Raw genomic sequence first — 19,594 nt, 5'->3', positions numbered from 1 at the left:
ATTTTATTAAATATGTAATAAATTTTAAAAGTGTAAAAATCACGTGTAAACTATTTTTGATTTTATTATTAAATATTCTATTATGTAAGATTAAAAATGAAATATAATATTAAATAAATTTTTTATAATACATTTCATTTTATTTTAACAATGCTCTTGAATATTTATACATTTTAAAAGTGTGCAAATCACGTGCAAATCATTTCTACTGACTCTAAAATTTGCAGATGTGCCGCTTTTTCTCACCCCATCGATGAGCACCAGAAGCAGGGGTGCCATCTGTGCGCGGTGCAGGGTGGTTTTCGGCGAACGGCACCCCCGGCAGGTGGGGTTGGCTGGTTGCGCGGGGCGACTTCCCTCTTCGCCCCGCGGCGACGTCAACCGAGTGGAGCAGAGCAGAGGTCAGCGCGCCGCAGTAAAAGTGATATTATGACTGAAGGAGGCCAAAAAGAACCAAGTACTTCTCCGTGGGGGTGGAAGAAACAAAGGAGGCCGGCGCCGTCGCGCAGCAGGGAGGGGTCCGTCAGGTGAGCGAGGCTCGCGGCGCCCGCGGCGCCGCGCCACTTATTCTTACTTCGGCGCCGCCGCCACACGTCAGACAAAAAATATGTGCCGGCGACACGACCCGCGTCTCTGATTAGCGACGGCCTGTTATGAATCCGCCACCCCCTCGTCGTCGTGGAGCCATTTTGGCGTGGCAGGTGCTCGGGAGGGACCCCGAGGGCCCCGGACCGCGGCCCTCGGGCGATTCGAAATTAAGCGTATCGATTTCTACTGAAAGTGACGGGGCGCCTAATTATTTCACTGTGTCGGGCGCCGCGCGGGGGTGGGCGGCTTCGTTTGCTCTCTCTTCGCCGGAATCGATTAAAAATTCATAAACTATTTTTAGATGTTTAGCAGGGCTCTTCCGTCGTTCGGTGCCTCCTGCATGCGCCGGTCCTAATTAATATGGCGACGATTTATTGTCGGTTGGGCCGGCCGAAAGTAGACCCAACTGCGTGCCGGGTCGGTGCATAGCGTGAGTGCGGAGGACGCCGTGGCCTAATTTCCACAAAATGCTGCCGCTTTATTACGCAATTAGGAACATGTCGCAGTGTTACATGCAGTATAGAAGCGCGACTTGTGATGACATGCGTTTGTTATTTTAATTATTAATAACTGTAAATAAAAAATATTAAAGTTATTATTGATAGGGTTAGTTTACATTTAATTTTATTATAATATTTTTATGGTTTACCAATTATTTTTGAAATTTAAAATTTTCATAGTAATTTGAATTTTTAATGGTTTTTGCTAGTTTCAAACCTTCCTTTCTCAATTCTAACTAATTTTTTTTTATAATAATAAAAAAATGTAGAAAAAGTTTAAATATCAAGTCTGCTGATAACAATATATTTGTGATAAATTGTACGGTTTTTCCGACACGCCTATCGAGGCTTTATAATTATATTTTCATTATTACGGTAATATCATTAGTTAAGCTATTTCGTTACGCTATGAAAAATACATAAATATTCCTTCCCAAGTTCTGAATATGTGGAGTTTCACTGTCCATTCTTTCAGTCATGATAATAATCAGTAATTCTCGGCAGGGCTTTATTTCAAAATGTTCAATCAAGCAGCATCAAAAGTGCAGAAAAATTTTGGATTAGCAAAAAAGAGAAATTATTGTTGTTTAAAAGAAATGCTAATCATTTTTTCTTTCTTTTTATAGGACAAATTCTTTTTAGGCAAGGGGAGCGAAGAAAATTAATTTGGCGCATTCGGCTGAGAGTGAAAATGAGTGCGACCGGCGAGAAGCAGTACTACTTGAAATGGAACAACTTTTCCGACAACATTGTGACGTCGCTGGAAACTCTGCGCGGCGACGAAGACTTTGTGGACGTGACCATCGCCTGCGAGGGCCACAGCCTCAAAGCGCACAAAGTCGTCCTTTCCGCGTGCAGCCAGTACATAAGAAAACTGCTAAAAGTACGCGTTCGGAAAAATTACACAAATAAAAAATTAATCAAACGCGGGGTTCGTTGTAGGAAAACCCGTGCGCACACCCGATTATCATTTTGAAAGACGTGGCGCTGGCCGAGTTGACTGCCCTTGTCTCTTTCATGTACAATGGACAGGTACTGAATTAAATTTTAACCAAAATAAATTTTAAAAACATATTAAATTGCAGGTGCTGGTGTCTGAGGACCAGATTCCGCAGCTCATCAAGACGGCCGAAATGCTGGAAATTCGAGGCCTTGCTGAGATCACCAAAGAAGCGCGGAGAACAGAAACGAAAATGGAGATCAAAGACGAAAATTATCCGACAGAGGCCAAACGGCCCTGCCCCTCGAACGGCCAGCACGAAGGCCAGCCCGCGCCCAGTGCGTGGTCGAAGGAGAAGAAACAGGAGAGAGAATTAATGGGCGAGTCCGAGGAGGACGATGACGAAGACGACAACGATTTTTGCGATGAGGACGACGAGGAAAACGGAGATTTTGAGGCGCAGAACCGCGAGATGCAGGTGGCCAGCGTCATCGAGACCCTCAACAACCAACACCGCATGCAGCAGCAGCTCCTCCAACATGAGCAAAGGAGTAAGTTTTTTTTTATTAGCAAAAAAAATAATTTATAATCAGTATTTAAAAAAAAAATAGTACTTTTAGCCAATATATGGAAACAAAACTTTTGCTTGAACAGAGGCAGCCGAATTTGGCGGCACCATCACAGACGAGGGAGGGGGAGGAGGCCAAACACAGAGCAGGGTAATGGCACTGCCAAGCAGCTCCCACCGACCTGTCGACATTGGTACGTTCGAATCAATCGACAATAAACCGTTTGTTTGGCCTGAGCCTCCGTATAAATAAATCACCCTTAAGAAAGACAAATTAGACGCGAGATTGAGCCATAAATATGGGATATAGAGGGATGAATATGTAAAGTAGGCAACTGGCGCGACATCCGTGAACGGCAAATTGCCTAGTCACTCTTTCACATTACGAAAGCATTAGATTAGGCCAGTCAAAACGTTGCCAGATTATTTCGAACTAAGATTAAGGGGTTGATATAGGGATGAAATTGTTTTTAATAATAATAATAATATTTTGAAAAATTTTCTCTCATGAAACTGATAAATAAGTGAAAATTTAATATTTATGATCGAATTCCTAAAATTCAGCAACGCGAGTTAGTCAAATGGAAGACGCGATGATGCCGGGCGACGTCCTGGTGATCGGCGAAACTCACATCACAACAGCACGGTGCGTGCCCTCGCGACCCTCCAAGCCACCGATTGGCGCCGCCTTGGAGTTTAAGGTGGCCGAAGAGCAACGCCTTTCGATGGAAATGAGCCTCCGGCTGCAAGTCCAACGGAAACTCGAGGCCGAAAGACTCAGGGCCATGGAAAGGCTGCGACACGCGGAAGCAGGTACATCTTAAAATTATTGCTATTAAAACGTATTTAATTTTTTTTTTTAATAACAAGGACTGATGAATGCCGGCCCAATGGATTGCTCAACTTATCCCAGTATGACGAATGGTGGTCACGAAATGAACGGTCACCATCACCACCACCACCATCGAGACGAAGGACTGAACCACCACCAGCCACCGGTGAGTTTGTTTGTTTGTTTCTTCTTTGATAAAATGTTTTTATTAATTTTTTTAATTTAAGCCGGTGGTGGCAGCGCCTGCTCCTCCGCAAATGACAGCGCCGGCGTTAAACCTGCCGCTGTCGCCGGACTTGCAACTGAAGATGCTCATGTGTAGGGACTTCAAAAAGTACACCAACATGCTGTTGGTCGCCGTCTTTGGCCGCGAAGTGCTCGCCACGCACTGTCTCAATGGTAGCAAGGGCAGTGCTAAGCCCAGGCTTGACACGGAAAAAGTCACCAGAGTGATAGGTAAATCAAGGGAAAAAAATTAAGATGCAAATTATTTGGATTAAGATTGTCACGGTTGCTTTTTAATTTGGATCTAACTAGATAAAAAGAGAAAGTAATAAATAATCTTATTGAAAATTTCTGACAACATTAAATACTATTTTTTAGTAAATAATGGGAAATAATATCGTTATTAATCTTATAATTTATTAAGAAAAATTGTAATTATCTCTCATGCAACACCCAACTAGTTACATTTTTTCCATTGAAACAAACAGCAAGGGGAAAAAATTAACATATTAACAAGAATTTTTTTTATTTGGTAATTCTTCTTCACTTAGGAAAACTATCAACTATCAAATTGATTCAGATCCAAAAAAAATTTTTTTTTTAAATCAATTAATTTGTTAAAAAAGTTGGAATATTTTGAAACTTTATAGGATTGGCTGAATTTCTCATCTAAAATTTGCTGAGTTAGGAGTTAAAAAAAACCTTTTTGTGCTTAATTTTAGCCACTGTGATGGAGAAGTTTGACGTTCCTGCCAGCACGGTCCGCGAGGCGATCCGAGTCAAGCTCAACAACGAGGACAAACTGAAGAAACGCTCGAAGCGCACGGCCAACTCGCTGATTTAGCTGTGGGCGACGCGCGGCGCGCAGAAACGAAAACGTCCTGCCATATAAAACTGAGAAACCAACGCAAAATAAGTATACTCGATCTCCCTCTATCTCTCGATCTATTACGATCTAAAAAATAAAATATATCTCTTTCCCTCTCACTCTCCTAAAAACTCTCACTTTGTCGGAAAAGTTGCTCGATATTTAGAAAAGCAAAAGTTTAAAACACCCCTCACTCACTTTTGGAAAGAGAAAAAAATATTTTATTCCCACGCCCAAATGTTTGGTGTTGACAAAAGGTGTAAAATATAGAAATTGCGCTCTCGTGGACAACTTAAACTTTCGATGAACTATAGAGACATTGGCGATCGAAGATTAAAAATATATCCCGAAGTTGTCCATTCTTTCAAAAATTGCGCTCGCTTCAATCGTTTTATCCACATAGCAACTTACAATTGCAAAGAGAAGAAGAGCTCGAAGTTTGAAATTTAAATGAGTTTAAAAAAAATGTTTAAGTTTGTATTTAAATAAATTTTGTTCAATTTAAATTGATTGATTAAACGATTTCAAAGCGAGCGCAATGTACGTGTTGCTTTCTAGCAAGATGTTTAGCAACAAACACGACTCACCCTTTTGGCGTATACTATGTCTTATAGACTTGGCAAAACGAACCGTAAATACCTCAACCGTTGTAGCGATATATTATTACATGGCTTTTTTGTATACTTAACAACGTTGAACGGATATATAACGAAAAAAATAACTGCGTTTGAAAAACACACTGACACGAAATTCACGATCGACACTTCTTCTTACACACCCACTTTAACGAAAAGTAAATTAAATTTCCACACACTCTTTCGAGACATTTAATGTTTTGTATAAAATATATAGCGACGAAAGGTACGCGTTTGAAAAATTATTATATATCTCAAGAAGAACACACAGACAAAAGATAATATCTCTAACAAAGTTCAACTCTTTCATCCTTATACAATGTATAAACAATGAAACTCAGGGTTATTGAAGTTAATACAACATCCCCTGCGATGTAAAACACGGTACAAAAAACCATACCAATTAAAACAACATTGACACACACACACATCTCATGATACAATTAATTCTTTACTCGCTAATTACAAATTTCAACTGGCAAAACGTCTTTAAAATTGTCAAACAAATAAATAATTTCAAATTCAAAATACTCATTTTAGAATCAAATAATTTTTAAAGCCAGTGCATATTTTAACTAGCGACGACGACTGTACCCCTCTAGATTTAAGTGGCAAAGTTAATTTTGTAACTCCCATATATATAAAGTAAAATAAAAACTCTCAGACAAACAATACATAAATAACACACAAACACTCACAAGCAGATTTCTACTCCAGCGCAGGGATTTAGCAAAACATTCACACGAAATATACGACATGTGCTATTTTTTAAGCGGTAGAAATAGACAGTCTTCCCATAGAAACCCAGCGATATCTGTACCTGCAGCGCATTATACCTTTTAAGCTCTTTTTTTACAGTGTAAGCATTTTTATATGCGAACAATTAAATAATCTAAGCTCGTTGGGCCCTTTGGAATCTTGCGCGCGGGGCCTTGGATTGGGCTCCAAAATATAGGGAGCAAATACGATATTTTTTACAAATCGCAAGGCTCCATCGGACCTAACGAGATCGTCAAAAGTTAACCAAACCGCAAAACCAGTATAAAAACCAATCCGTCAACGCGACAGCATTTGCGATTTTCTTCCAATTTTAGTGGAAGTTTAATTCCGTACGCTGGGCTGCGTTTGAGCAAAAAATGTATTTTTTACCAACGAGCTCACCCGAAATAATTCCACTCTATGAAACCAACAATTTAAAATGACGCAGTACAAACAGAAGGGCATTTTTAAATAATTCAAACAATCCTGTATGAAGACATCTGCTATCAGTTTTTACCCGAAATATACCTCAAGAAAATGGACTGTTTGTCAAATTTTAATTCAAATATGAAAGACAGAGTTTGGGTGTGACGCGGAGAAACCAAACATTAATTAAATTACAATGAAATGAACTTTTTCGTCAGCTAATGTAAAAGAAGTTTGAGAAGAATAATTTAATTTTTCTTTTTAATTAGTGGGAAAATATTTGACAACCATTCCGCCGCTCCACGCCCCTTTGTCCAATTACGTTTTGACATACCTCAAAGATGCATATATTACTTCTTAAGTATAACGAGATTATTGTGCGTATATTTAATTAATTGTGAAGCAAGAGGAGAGCCTACGTAAATGTATACCACGAGTCAAAAGTATAGACGCTTGATGTTTCGTGTTAATGGAAAAAGTCTCACGAGAAACCTCAAAAATTGCATTATTCTCTCGACATACGGAAGAAATAAAAATTTTGTTTTTGGACGACATTTTTCAAGCAAGCACAGTGTAAAACAATAGCGCCGACCATTATTACCTCCTCCAGTAGAGTACAAAATCTCGCAGATTTATTAAATAATTAATTACCACTCTCGCAGGTACAAACCAAATACGTCAAAAAAACTACTGAAAACACAAAGCAATAGACAAATTTTGTACTTTATATAATTTTGCAATTGTTGCGCCAACTTTTCAGAGGGTTGATAACGGAAAGTGAATCATGAGAAGGTGAACGTTGATGTAGTTTTTTTTATAGATTTATATTTACGCCTTAATTAAATTAAATTTGATTGGCTTCATCTGTGATTATGTGAGTGGCGTGTGCGTTTTTTGCAGCGGTGCCGTGCGAGACTCTCCGGTCTGGGCTAAGTTTGGTCAAAGCAGGGGCCTTAATTTTTGTATTCCACAGAACTTGGCTCACACCGGACTGCAGAGGCGCGGATCGCGATGGAAAATTTTCGGTCAGCGCGCACCACTTAAAACTCGAAATTGAAAATTTTAAACGAAAAATATACGCGTGAAAAAGAATTAATCAAAATAAGTGATGGAGCAAAAGTGTCTCAGAAAGAAACACTTCATAGCTGATTTATGTGATTGGAATTGGAAATGAATTGTGATTGACTAAAAAGTGATTTTATTATGATAAAGCGTTAACAATTTGGCAAGATCGGATAAAGAAATTGATTGCTGGTTTCGATTGATTGATATTTAATTACTCGGCTTTGGTCATGTAGATTTTAAGGAAGAAGCAGAACTGTTCAGGACACTTAAAAACTGTTATCGATTTGAAAAAAATTCAGATTTAAATTGTAATGAAACTCTGATTGTGAGGCAAAAATGCTTTCCAAAAAGAATTGTGGAAACTTTGAAGCGGACAAAAAAAAAACTACTAATCGTAAGGAAAAAACTCGTATTGAATGTTAATGGAAAGTTGTAATATTTATGACGATGGTGCTACCATAGCAGAGTTTGGACTTTGGGTGCAACTTTGCATTTCTATTATTGAAATTGAAATCTTCAGCTCTTTTTGCGTTTCTGATCCTCTTGTTATGGCACAGTCAAGTATAAAAGTGTATGAGATCTCTTAAGAACTGTAACTTTTGTTCAATAAAGACGATGCTGCTTGTAAAACTTGCCTTTTTATTTGGTAAATTAGGATTCATTGTTGGTTTAAAAAAATTTCAAATCAAATAAATTTTCAAGACTGTGTTAAAAAAACACCCTGGTAACTGCATGGAATTTTTACTAATCAAAATCATCAATGAGGTGGTTTAAAAACCCTCAAGTTAATGATTTTAAATTTCTGTGGACTTTTTTTGACCAAAGTTTTTCTTATTCTTGACAAAATTTTATCAGTGAAAATTGACCTATCGTAAGAATTATTGATAGGATTAACTTGCAATGACAATAATTCTATTTTTTTGTGTGTGCAAATTGCGCTTTTTATTTTGATGCTTAAATTTCATCCAAAAATTAATGAAAAATAAATAGTTGGACTTAAACAAGGAACATTAAAATTTTCAAAATAAAATTTAACTTGTTAAATTATTCACAGACTAGTCATGGGAATAAGTCAAAATGCAATAATGGAAAATGCATGTCTTCGATATGCTGACATTGAATGGCTCAGAGTTTGTACTCCTTCATCGGAGAGAGCTCAACGTACTGCGAGTGCAACCACAGGACCACATACTCACTATTTGAATAAACCTTTTCAAAGGGAATGGAACTCTGCAGGAAGAGGCGCGGACACAGAGGTGGCTGATGTCGGTTTTCCGGCTCCTCCACGTCCCACAAATCCACCATGGCACAGCCGGGCCTAAATTTTTGGAATTCGGATTAAAATGGAACAGTTTTATGTGAATATTTTTTTTTACCTGCTTTCTCTGAAGCACCAGCTTTCTTCGAGCACCACAAACTGCACCCTCATGTGCGAGAGAATCTTGTAAACCTCCTGCGGAGTCCTCCGGCTGAAGATGGTGTACACATTTTTTGTTCTTTCCCTATAATTTTAAATTAATTAATTATATTCACAAGAAGGAATTTGCAAAATTCCTACCTCAGTCCAGCGTCTTCGTAGTGAGGGTGGTTGACGATGGGCCGTCTCGTCGAGAGAAGCAAATTGGCCATTACGGGCATTGGTCCAGCAAAAACTGCATCCTTAGGGGTTTCCGCCTCAACCCACTCAAGAAGTTGTTCAAGAGCCACATTACTGTATTCTCCCATGATACTGCGCTGGTGACTGATATTTTGGAAACCTCGGACGCACATTCCGCTCAAAACAACAGCAACAATGGCCCAGTGGACAGTCTGAGATTTTATCACTTGAAAGAACTGAAAATTTTGTAAAATGAAGAAATAATTTGTAGGACTTTTTATTATCAGATAAAATTCATACTTTTCTTGATGCCAGCAATGAAGCCAAGATGCAGAGATTCGGCGTAAGAAAGAGTTTCAGCCGCATCACCATCAAGGCCATCACGGCAAACGCAATCGTTTGGATAAAAAAATAAAGGACCTCAGTGTCAAACAGTTGAATATTTTCCTGGCTGATTCTTGAATTATTTTGATCCTGCATTTGAAAAATATTAAATTTAGAAAAATTCAAGTATAGCATTGCAAACCTTGGTTTTTTCGTCAGACTTCCGGTCACTTCCTTGTAGGCGATTAAGATAATAAAGTTGGTAGACAGAAGTTATGCATTGGACAACCACGGCCAACAGAACGACGGAAACCGTGGGCATTAGCAAAGTTTCGCTGATTTTCTTGAAATACTCCAGAGGCAAAAAGTCAAACTCAGGAGAACATGTGTACAGCAGGGTGTGAAAGTCTTTGTAGCTGCCCAGTTTGGCCCTCAGGAGGTTGAGGATGTGGGCCTGTGATTTTTAAATTAGTTAGGTTATTTAATAAATTTCCATTCGCTTACATCGTCGTTGGAACTGAAGAGAGCCGACAATCGAGATCGAAGGAAGACGGCGAGTAGAGAGCAAACCACAAGGGTGAGAGCACCACGGATGAAGAGGGGCATGCGTCGAATGGCCGGTTCCAACAATAGAACAGCCAGAAGTGATGCAGCTAAAAGGCTGACCAAGAAAGACGAGGCCAGGAGCTCATTGCCAACCAGAAGAAGCAGACTATGGTGCACAGCAGCCTAAAACACAACTAACTTAATTATTTGAATTTGTTTAGGCTCAAATACTTACGGCCAAAAGAAGAAGGATGAGAAGGAGAATATGTTTTCTGACAATGCCAGCAGCAAAGAGAATTAATACCGCAACAACTTGGGTGGCCAAAACAAACTGCGAGAACTGCCAGGTGACCAAACTGCAGACGGTCATTGTGGCAAAAAGCAATCCCTGGAAAGTAAAATTAAAAATGATTTTGATATTTATGAGATTAATTCGACATTGCCTCTTTCCAACAAGTCCTGGCGTCTCTGAGCAACACACATATACTGAGCATTTGTGCCAGCAAAAATGGGTACGCAAAGCTCTCCCTCAAAGGTGGCGTCCACTGCACTCTGGTGCTCTGAATCGTCTCTTTAGTATTTTCAAACAATTTTACTTAAAAAATTACTTCTCCGTGGTTAAAGAAGAAACAAAGGATGGCGATAAGTCCACCCAGGGCGCTGCGGCTCAGGAATGTGCCGAAGATAAAGATGAGGGCTGCCGTGAGACCAGCGCAGATCCAGACGGCCTGAAGGTAGAAGTACATGGGGTCACCTATGCCCTCACAACTGAGGATAGGGGGAAGGCCACTGCCTCGCTCCACCTGCCAGCATTGCTTTGTTGGAATTTGCAGCCAGCCAGTCACTTCAGCAAAGAGTCGATATGCAGCACCAATCACAATCTTTTAAAACAAAAGTTAATTGAAAACTTTTTTTAATTCATAATTCCAAAATTACCTCAGGGTAGAGATTGAATCTTTTCAGAGTGTTGATTACTGAGGGGTATTCAGTGACGTTGTCGTTCAGAATCAGAACCAGTCCATCACTGAAGGTTGGAGCCTCGACTATTGTTTTGTAGTAAAAATAGTAAAGACCCTGGAAAATTTTAAAATGTTAATTTAATCAGATTTTTTAACTTTTGTTCGAAAACCATCTCTGTCCTGAAAGTCATTTCTCTCTCCAAGTTTGACAGGTGCGAAAAATGTCGATCGTTCTCAAACATCGTTGATACATGGTACATGTGCAGACTGGCAAAGCCGAATGCTACAAGAGAAAGAGATAGAAATTTAAACACAAATCAATAAAAAAAACAATTAATATGCATGACACAAATTTTTACAGGGTGCTCACCAATAAGGACGACAGCAATTACATAAAAGAAGGACCGATTCTGGTTGGCAGATTCAATTTTTCGGGCGAGAGAGTCTTTGGCCGAAAGTCTTTCGGTCTTACTACTTTTCGGCAATTTTTCTTTTTTCTGAGGCGAAATCACTGCGATCGGTTTTTTCTTCTCGGATGTTGGCAATCCTCCTGCTTGCTTCACCGCCATCCCGAAGCCTTGATTCAAGGAGAGGAGCGGCGACTCTCGCTGTTTAGCTGTCTACGAAAAGCAGCGGAGCACGAGGAGTTGACTCCTCCTCCGAAACATGCGGCGGGAAAAAGAGTCGCGGTCGCGACTACATGCTTTTGCTATATTCTATTTTCAGAATTCAGATTCATTTTAGAAATAACTGAAAATTTATTTCACTCTGTAGCAAGTGTCATGAAAAATTAATTGGCAACTTAATTTTATTAAGAGATGGATTATTTTTCCTACATCATTTACAGCAAAATAAGTTTGGCCGTATAATAATTAACTTAAATTTTTGTAAAAATTCTTATTTCCTATTTCCTTGCTTTTATTTTTTTAATTTTCCGTACGCCTCTAGTGCTTTTAAATGCACTCTTTCTTTCTTAATTTTAATTATGTATAAAATTTCCAAAATTTCTTTATTTTTATATGATTAAAATTATTTATATATGAGTTTTATTTGCATCACTTTTAAAAATTACAGAAGCCCAGAATTATTTATATGAACTTACCTTTTTTATCAATTTTAAGCATTAATTAAATAAAAATATTTGCGAGGATAGTAAAAAGAAAAAAAAATTTAGTCCAAAATTCATTATTTTTATATAATGACATTTAGCGGGTAAAAACATTTTGTCATTGTATTATTAAGAATTTTATTAATCAAAATTTTGTCTTCGATAAATTATTAGAAATTATTCTAAAATATTTGTTGATTTGCAACGAAAATTCCTGCTAATAAGGACGTTGGCAAAATTGCAAGGCGATGACTACGATGAGTGACGTAGCATATAAATTAAAAAAATTACCAAAAAAAAAAAAAAAATACTTATAATGTACTTTAACTTTATAATTATCTTCCTCTATAGACTGTAGACTTAATATTTCTGACCTTTTGCCCTACTTGGCATATTTTCTCGCTCAATACAGTTAAAACTCAAAAAGAATTGACAGGTCAAAAAGTTTTTACCAAAACGCACACGACGCCTCTTTTAGTTGCGGAAAAACACCCGGTATTTTGATTTAATTCAAGAAAATTTGGATTTGAAAGCTTTGAGATATCGCTGGATTATCCAGAAGTGCGCTAGGCAAAAACAAAACCAGACAAAATAATAATAAAGGTTATTTTAATTATTATTTTGGAACCTTCTTGCACCCACAGCTGATGGGAAAAATGTAAACAAACGTACTCTCTCGCTGACGTCACCACTGCCCAAATCTGATTGGCTATGGCGGAGCTCGTCCATGAAATATGATTGGCTTGATAAGTCACGTGACGGCGGCCATTTGTCCATAATATTATGGACAGAGCCAGCGCCACAGTCACAACAGTGGCGAGAGTCGCCGCTCCTCTCCTTGCCTTGATTTTGTTCCTTACAGTTCGGGTTGTCTATTCGCAAGCCTCACTTAAAAATCAACCCGTTTAATGAAGTTAAAGAAAGTTTTTTTGTTTTTTGATTCAAGCACCAAGCAACAGCAGACAAAAATTGGACAAAAACACGATCGAAGGTTAGTAAAAGGGGCCTATAGAAAGGATTACGATGTTTTAAAATTTCTATAGGAAAATGTATTTGAAATTTACGTAAATTATCCTTTATCATTTAATAATTAAGATAAATTTTATATATTTCCTTATTATATACATAATTACATTATGTACAATTAGAAAAAAAAAATATTAGTATGGTCGAAGTCTAGCTCCTATGTAAACTTCCTAGTCTCAACGCTTGAAAAAAGGGGCGTGCCTTCCTGCAGCCATCATAAATGAAAATTCCGAAAATTCTATAAACATGCCGATAAAACGCTGTTTTCGTGTTTAATTTTCATCTTTTTGGCCTTGTTTTCTTTAAATTCTGATCACCAACTAAATCATCTTGTTTCATACTGTAAGTGTCATTTTATAAAGTACTCAAAAGTCATGAAAGACAAAGAAAATTTCCACTCATTAGTCATAATTGGAAAATAACATTATTAACATTGTGTTAATTTTTTTAATTCAACATCTTATACTATTTAGCAAACGCTTGAACGATATTTAAAATTTGCAGAGAAATGAGTCAAATAAATAAATATTTGGCTCTGACCAACATTGCAACCGGCTATGCCAAGCGGATGACCAGGCTTCGAAACCGAATTTTCAATGAGCCCGTGCGAGCCATGGCCCCGAGGGACTCAAAGGTGATCTCCCTTCTGTCAGAGCTGCCCAGGCAAAAAGATCCCGAGTACACAAATTACTACCCACGGCACGTTGAGACGTGGCAATTTATGATGAAGCTTAGAGACTACGGCCTCTTCAGAGATGAGCACCAGGACTTCAAAGAAGAAATGGTCCGCTTGAGAATCCTCCGAGGCAAGGTGAAGCCCAAGAAAGGTGAAGGAAAACGCTCTAAGAAGAAGTAATTGACTCCTTTTGATTCTAGTTATCATGTATTCATGATAAAAATAAATTTGTTATTAATAACGATAAATCAAACTTCATTATTTTATAAAAGATTAAAATCCATCAAGGCTTTTATTTATTGCTTATTTAAGAATAAAATGAGCATCATCTGTCATGGTCCCTCAGTTAAAAGTTAAAACACATTGGTCCCTAAAAATACATCATGGCACCTAATCTACAAAAATAGCTCTTTCTACAACAATCCAAATTTACAATTTGACGGGGCGGTCGGCTTCATCTGCAGAGGTGAAGTCTCCGAGTACGTTGAAAGAGTCGACTTCACACTTGAGTTTCAACAGCACCTCATAATACTTGTCCTCCTTGCGTTTGAACTCTTCCGTGATGATTTTCTCCTTGCGTTCGTAGAAATCCTTGGCCTGCATAATGCGCTCCTTGTACTTTTCAGCCACCCTTCTCATCTTGACAGCCTCAGCCTCAACCTTCCGTTTCTCTTGCTTGAGCCTCTCAAGGTCGCCGTGGCTGCTCTTCTTGGCCAGCTCCTCTGTCAGACCCTCAATCTCCTGCTTCAGTGCACTTATATACTGTTCGTTTTGCTTCTCTCGCCCCTCGTGCAGACTCTTGGTGTATTCCAGCATGCGCTGCTTGAACTCTTCCATCTCTTTCTGCTTGGTGAACAGCAACTCCTGCAGTTCCATCAGCCGCTGCGAGTGGACCTTTTTAGACTCTTCCAGCTCCAGGCTCAACCGCTTCACGCACTCCTCCAATTCGATCCTCGTTTCTAAGTTGTTCAGTGAGTGAGTCTTGCGAATCGATGTGTCATTATCATTTCGTTTTCCGTCAACCTGATCTGACATGCGTTTGAATTTCATGTCTGACTGAAACTGGTCCATTCGCATCAGTTCTTCGTGGAACTGCGACCAGAGCCGATCTTCGAGCTGTTTCTTTTGCAATTTAGCCTCTTCGACTTGTTTCTCGAGCTGAGCCTTGAGTTTGTTGATTTCAAGTTCCAACTAGAATTATTTGAGGATTTAAAAAAAATCTAAAAAAAATTGTAAATTTTTAATACCTCTTGTCTTATTTCCAAATTGTCTGTTTTCTTCCACTGTGATTTAGCTTCATCTAGCGCTTTGTCAATTTTACTCTGTAGCTCCTTCTCGGCCTCAAGTTTGGCTTCCTGCATCAGAACGCCCTTCTCCTTAGCAATTTCCTCCAACATCTCTTTTTTAGCTGCATTAAAAAAATTAAATTATTAACTAAAAAAATGTTTTGAATTATAAAAATAATCACCATTCTCAATTTCTCTGCGCACTCTCTCCTCGTACACAGCAATATGCATTTCACCCAAATCATGCTTCGAGCTGCTGCTGGAGCCAACCTGGTTTTGCAGTTTGCCTAAGATCTTCCTCTGGCTTTCCATCTCATCAGTAATAGCATTCTTGGTTGTGACAAGATTGATATACGCCTGCTTTGCTTTGTCGGCGTCCTCCAGGGCAAATTCCAATTGAAGCCTAATTGCAAAAATATTACAATTTACTTCATTAGAATTATTGAATTTTCCAACCTGAGTTTCTGCATTTCCTTGTGCAATTTATCTTTTTCTTCTTGTCTGGCCCTGGCCAAGGCATCGTTGTGGAATCGGACATATTCCTTGCTGTGGTCATCAATGACCTTGAGTTTCTCTTCATCACAGATTCGTTGCAACTCGACTGATTGCTCGGCCAGCTGGGTATTTTGCTCCTGCAGGCGCGCGATGGCCTCCTCCAGGTGTGAGATCTTTTCTTGCAGATCAGCATTTTCTTTCCTGCAAGCAAAATATTTTTTAAAACAGAAAAATTTGAAGGGTACAAATAAAACATTAAATATACAAAATTGCAAATTTTCTAGCATTTAAAAGACAAATAATAGGTTTGAAAATTTTGAAGAATTAATAAGAAGGATTATTATAGCACTGGAGGCTAAACGTGGATATCGCGGTAATTTTTTTTTAAAAAGAGGGCGTGGCATGGTCAACAGACAGAACAGAAAACTTTGTAAACAGAGAATCGACACAAATTTTCGGAGTCCTTTTCTTTAATCGGATAAAAATCATGCCCAGGAAGAAGAAGAGGAAGGTCGGGGAGGGATTCATGGCCCTTGCCGATTTCAAATTAAAAAAGACAACGGCGATCATCACCAAAATGCGTTCAACCATCGACCATTCTGTTTGCGAGAAGCATCTTCCAAAAAACATCAAGCACAGAAGAAGGAGGAATAAAAGGTATTTTTTTTTCCTTTGAATTTCCAGACGTTAATATTAATTTTTCTAAATAGGTTTTCTGTGAGGTGCATTTGGGTGACGAATCTGCTTCTAAACAAAGGCTTCAAGGTGGACTTTGAACCGACCGACTCCGTCCGCAAGGTGAAGACTTACATCGAGTCGGCCACAGGAATCCCGTGGCAGAAGCAGATCCTTCTTCTGAGTGGCAAGGATGTTCTGCAGGACACGGACATGATGCAGGAGGTGCAAGTCTACAATGATAAGTGGCGCATCTCAGTGACTGTGCCTAACTCTTTTGACTACGTTTCCGTCAGGGACAAGTCGGACAAGACGCATTTTGTGATGGAAGTTAACTTCAACAAGAGGGTGTCGTCCATGTACAATCAAATTCGACCCAACTGCATCGAGAATAATGAGCCTGAGGTTCAGTTCAAGCGAATGCTCTTCTTCCACGGCAGAGTTTTGGAACCGGACCAGCCAATCAAGTATTACCACCTGAAAAGGGAAGATGAGGTGACCCTCGTTCGATACCCGAACACTTTCCCCCGACAGGTGTTCATTGAGACTGGTGGTCGTCACAAGGGAGGAGTGCGAGTCGGACCATTTTTCTGCGACCCCCAGACGAGCATTTACGACCTCAAGGTCAGGTTCATCAACACGACCTGCGCGCCCAAGGGTCACTACCGGATGTTCGCCGGAGGAGAAGAGGTGCAGAATCACTATGTGATGGCCGAACTTGGCATCCCGAACCACACCACCTTCAGACTTGAAATGGCCCATGACCAGCTGACCCACATGAAGCCAACCAACTACATTAGGCCTGTGAATTCCACTGCGACTGCTGAAGACGAGGAAGAGCCGCAGGCAGGACCCTCTTCTCAAGTTGTGCAGGGACAGATGTGAAAATTTTCTTGACTGATGCAATTCATACATTTTTTAATGTAAAGACTAATCTCAATAATATAATAATAAACAGACGTTGGACAAATAAATAAATGATAATAAATTGTGAACCTATTATCGAAAAAATAAAATTATCCACAGTACCTTATTTGAGATTCTTTTCCTTGGTCTCCACTTTTGGCCTTTTCCAACTCATTGGCAAGCTTGTCGCATTCAGCCTGTGAAACATTGTAAAATAAATTTTAATAAAAACATACAAAAATCTGAAATGGAAATGAAAGAAACGGGCTTTTCCTCAATGCAGGAAAAAATATCTACCAGTTCCACGGTCTGCAACCCTATTTCATGAATACTTAAATTGAAAAAATCAGCAAAATTTGAAAAAAAAAGACCGTGACCAAAACAGATAGAGCCGTTTGTTTTTAATTAAAAACAATTTTCGCAACAAGTAAAAGCCCAATCTCTTCATTTCCATGATCATCTCGAGTGTCAACTTCATCAAACAAAAAAGCTGAAAATTTAAAATGAAATTCCCTAATTATGATTAGAGACTGACCTTTAAGTTAAGCATCTCCGTCTTGTACTTTTCCTCCTGTTTCTGCCAGCCTTGAGCAGCAGCCTCTTTTTCCTGAATAACATACTGCAGCTGCTTTATTTCTGCCCTTCGTGCCTCATGATATCGAAGAGATTTAGCAAGCTCCTCTCTTAAGCTCTCAACAGAATCAAGTCCAGTTTTGTAGAATCCAGCACGGCCTTCCAGTGGTAAGGAGGACGAGTCCGAGGTCAAAACGCTGAGGCCGACCAACATCTCAAGTTGATCAACGTCTATTTTGTACTTTTCTATCAGGCCCTATTGAAAAAGACAGTAACTTTTTGATGTTCAAATAATTTTTCTAAATCAAACCTCCTGCTGCTTGATTTTATCTCTCAGTCGTTTGATTTCAACCGAAGCGTTGGTGTTATCGGCAGCCATCAATTCTTGGCAGTGCTGCTGACTTTCTGCCAAGGCTCTGGCAAGGCTATTGATCGAATCAGCTTTTTCAAGCATCATCATTTCTTGCTGCCTTGATAACTCCATGATCCTTCTCTCGTGGTTTCTTATACTGTCTGTCTGCAAATACAATTTAATATTATAAATACGGGAAAAAAGCAAAGGAGAGGTATTACTGAATTATTTAGCTTGTCCTTCAGCTCTTCAATTTGCACTTGGTAGGAAATTATTTCCTTGCGGTGTCTTTCCTCCAGAGATTTTACAATAAGATCAGCCTGACGAACACCCGATGCTTCATTTGAGATTTTCTCCATTGCCACCATCTTTGAGTTGAGGCTCTCAATATTTGCTCTCATTATGAGCCCATCTTGTTCCAGCTAAATTTCAAATTTAATAATTATTTTGTAATTAATATTAAAAAATAAAATGACAATACCTCATCTTTCAGATCCTCCAGTTCCTTATTTTGCTTTTTGAGGTACTCCACTTGCTTGAGCAATTCCTGAACTTGCTCCTTGGCAGACACTTTAATAAAATAATAAACATAAAGTGTCAAATAAAATACAAAAAATCTAACCCAAAAGAGCCTGGGACTGCGTCAGGGTGCTCTTTGTGGCCACTCGTTCAGCCTCCAGTAGCAAAATCTTTTGGTTGAGGCGCTCGACCTGATTAGAGGCGTCCCTCTTGTGGGCTTCAAGCACATCCTGAAGACGGACGATTTCCCTCATGCGCACTTCGTACAAAGTGGCCAAGTGCTCGGCATCGCCTCCAGCAGTTACTTTTGGCTTCACTGGGGTCGAGTTCACTGATGAGTCGGCGTACGCACCCTTGTTGTGGTAGCAGTGATTATAATGGCCCGAGAGCTGGCTCTCGGTGCCATCACCATTCCCGTTGGTCAGGTGGCCGTTTAAGTGACCATTGGTCAGCCGTTTTGGGCCGGTCGGAGTGTGAAGCTCATCGTCCGAAGACGCAGGACCACCTAAAAACATGAATAATTATGTAAACTTTTGGTTGAGTTGACTATTCTAGAGAAACCATAAAAAAGACCCGAGTGAAATTTGATACCTCAAGGTAGAGTTTCTATGAAATTTTTCCAAAAACGTACCAGGCAATGAAAAGTTGTTGAGATTTTTGCTGCTGGCAAAGCTAAGGTCAGCGTCATGATGAATGTCCAGGTCATCAAAAGCACCGTTCAGAAGGTTCCTCAACTGCGGGTTTTAAATTACATTCAGTGACTGCGGTTCCGAGTCGAAGGAAAAAAATTTAATTGCAGTACCTCGGCATTCTTGCGTTGTTCCTCCGCGGCATTCTCAGCTTCTTCCTCGTCAGGGTTGGTCTGATTCAACTGGAGTTCTGCACCTTGGAACAAACTCACACCTGGACCGTTCATTTTACGGCCGATATTTTCTGCCGACACATGCAATCGCTGAATATTTTGGCAGGAAACGTCAAACTCGAAAGAATTTCATGTCGTGTTTTGGCCGACATGTGATGCGCGCCAAAGTGAGCCGCGCTCTGATTGGTTCTCTCGAATTTGATTTGGCGCTAAATTCAAATTTTGGCACGTGCTCACCGGGTTGTCGTAATCCAATATAATAATATTTTCTGAAGTGTTTAGTG

General features: G+C 39.4%; 5 protein-coding genes across 7 annotated transcripts; 3 read left to right on the top strand and 2 right to left on the bottom strand.

Moving 5' to 3' along the window:
- Positions 1–323: 323 nt before the first annotated feature.
- Positions 324–7,859, top strand: LOC132198672 (modifier of mdg4-like). 2 transcript variants are annotated; one of them, XM_059622829.1, is made up of 9 exons: positions 324–527; positions 1,715–1,971; positions 2,031–2,120; positions 2,174–2,579; positions 2,683–2,790; positions 3,161–3,409; positions 3,467–3,594; positions 3,656–3,884; positions 4,376–7,859. In XM_059622829.1, the coding sequence occupies exons 2-9, from the start codon at positions 1,780–1,782 to the stop codon at positions 4,495–4,497; spliced, it is 1,524 nt and encodes a 507-aa protein (XP_059478812.1). In that variant the 5' UTR covers positions 324–527; positions 1,715–1,779; the 3' UTR covers positions 4,498–7,859. The 2 variants fall into 2 exon arrangements, with proteins under 2 accessions (XP_059478812.1, XP_059478811.1); XM_059622828.1 differs by lacking the exon at positions 324–527 and adding an exon at positions 998–1,134.
- A 390-nt stretch (positions 7,860–8,249) lies between these two features.
- LOC132198689 (probable C-mannosyltransferase DPY19L1) lies at positions 8,250–12,925 on the bottom strand. Its single transcript, XM_059622861.1, has 13 exons — positions 12,783–12,925; positions 11,203–11,409; positions 11,003–11,115; positions 10,810–10,947; positions 10,482–10,754; positions 10,317–10,433; positions 10,109–10,261; positions 9,832–10,056; positions 9,530–9,781; positions 9,304–9,477; positions 8,965–9,239; positions 8,783–8,908; positions 8,250–8,724 (listed from the first exon to the last, which is right to left on the bottom strand). The coding sequence occupies exons 2-13, from the start codon at positions 11,399–11,401 to the stop codon at positions 8,532–8,534; spliced, it is 2,238 nt and encodes a 745-aa protein (XP_059478844.1). The 5' UTR covers positions 11,402–11,409; positions 12,783–12,925; the 3' UTR covers positions 8,250–8,531.
- On the top strand, positions 12,749–13,901 carry LOC132198692 (small ribosomal subunit protein mS33). 2 transcript variants are annotated; one of them, XM_059622863.1, is made up of 2 exons: positions 12,749–12,931; positions 13,471–13,901. In XM_059622863.1, the coding sequence occupies exons 1-2, from the start codon at positions 12,849–12,851 to the stop codon at positions 13,820–13,822; spliced, it is 435 nt and encodes a 144-aa protein (XP_059478846.1). In that variant the 5' UTR covers positions 12,749–12,848; the 3' UTR covers positions 13,823–13,901. The 2 variants fall into 2 exon arrangements, with proteins under 2 accessions (XP_059478846.1, XP_059478847.1); XM_059622864.1 differs by lacking the exon at positions 12,749–12,931 and adding an exon at positions 13,148–13,308 and having other exon boundaries at positions 13,471–13,894.
- Positions 13,902–13,906: 5 nt separating this feature from the next.
- Positions 13,907–19,464, bottom strand: LOC132198688 (early endosome antigen 1-like). Its single transcript, XM_059622860.1, has 12 exons — positions 19,251–19,464; positions 19,080–19,182; positions 18,552–18,953; positions 18,411–18,499; positions 18,151–18,351; positions 17,888–18,094; positions 17,540–17,833; positions 17,128–17,201; positions 15,385–15,624; positions 15,111–15,331; positions 14,890–15,050; positions 13,907–14,833 (listed from the first exon to the last, which is right to left on the bottom strand). Exons 1-12 carry the CDS (start codon positions 19,362–19,364, stop codon positions 14,072–14,074), a joined length of 2,868 nt encoding a protein of 955 aa, XP_059478843.1. The 5' UTR covers positions 19,365–19,464; the 3' UTR covers positions 13,907–14,071.
- LOC132198690 (uncharacterized) lies at positions 15,826–17,131 on the top strand. Its single transcript, XM_059622862.1, has 2 exons — positions 15,826–16,080; positions 16,134–17,131. Exons 1-2 carry the CDS (start codon positions 15,911–15,913, stop codon positions 16,981–16,983), a joined length of 1,020 nt encoding a protein of 339 aa, XP_059478845.1. The 5' UTR covers positions 15,826–15,910; the 3' UTR covers positions 16,984–17,131.
- Positions 19,465–19,594: the final 130 nt, after the last annotated feature.

The sequence above is a fragment of the Neocloeon triangulifer genome, unplaced genomic scaffold (assembly GCF_031216515.1).
Source record: "Neocloeon triangulifer isolate White Clay Creek 2 clone unplaced genomic scaffold, ASM3121651v1 ptg000013l, whole genome shotgun sequence".
Classification (NCBI taxonomy): Eukaryota; Metazoa; Arthropoda; class Insecta; order Ephemeroptera; family Baetidae; genus Neocloeon; species Neocloeon triangulifer.
This window is presented reverse-complemented; position numbering and strand designations above follow the sequence as displayed.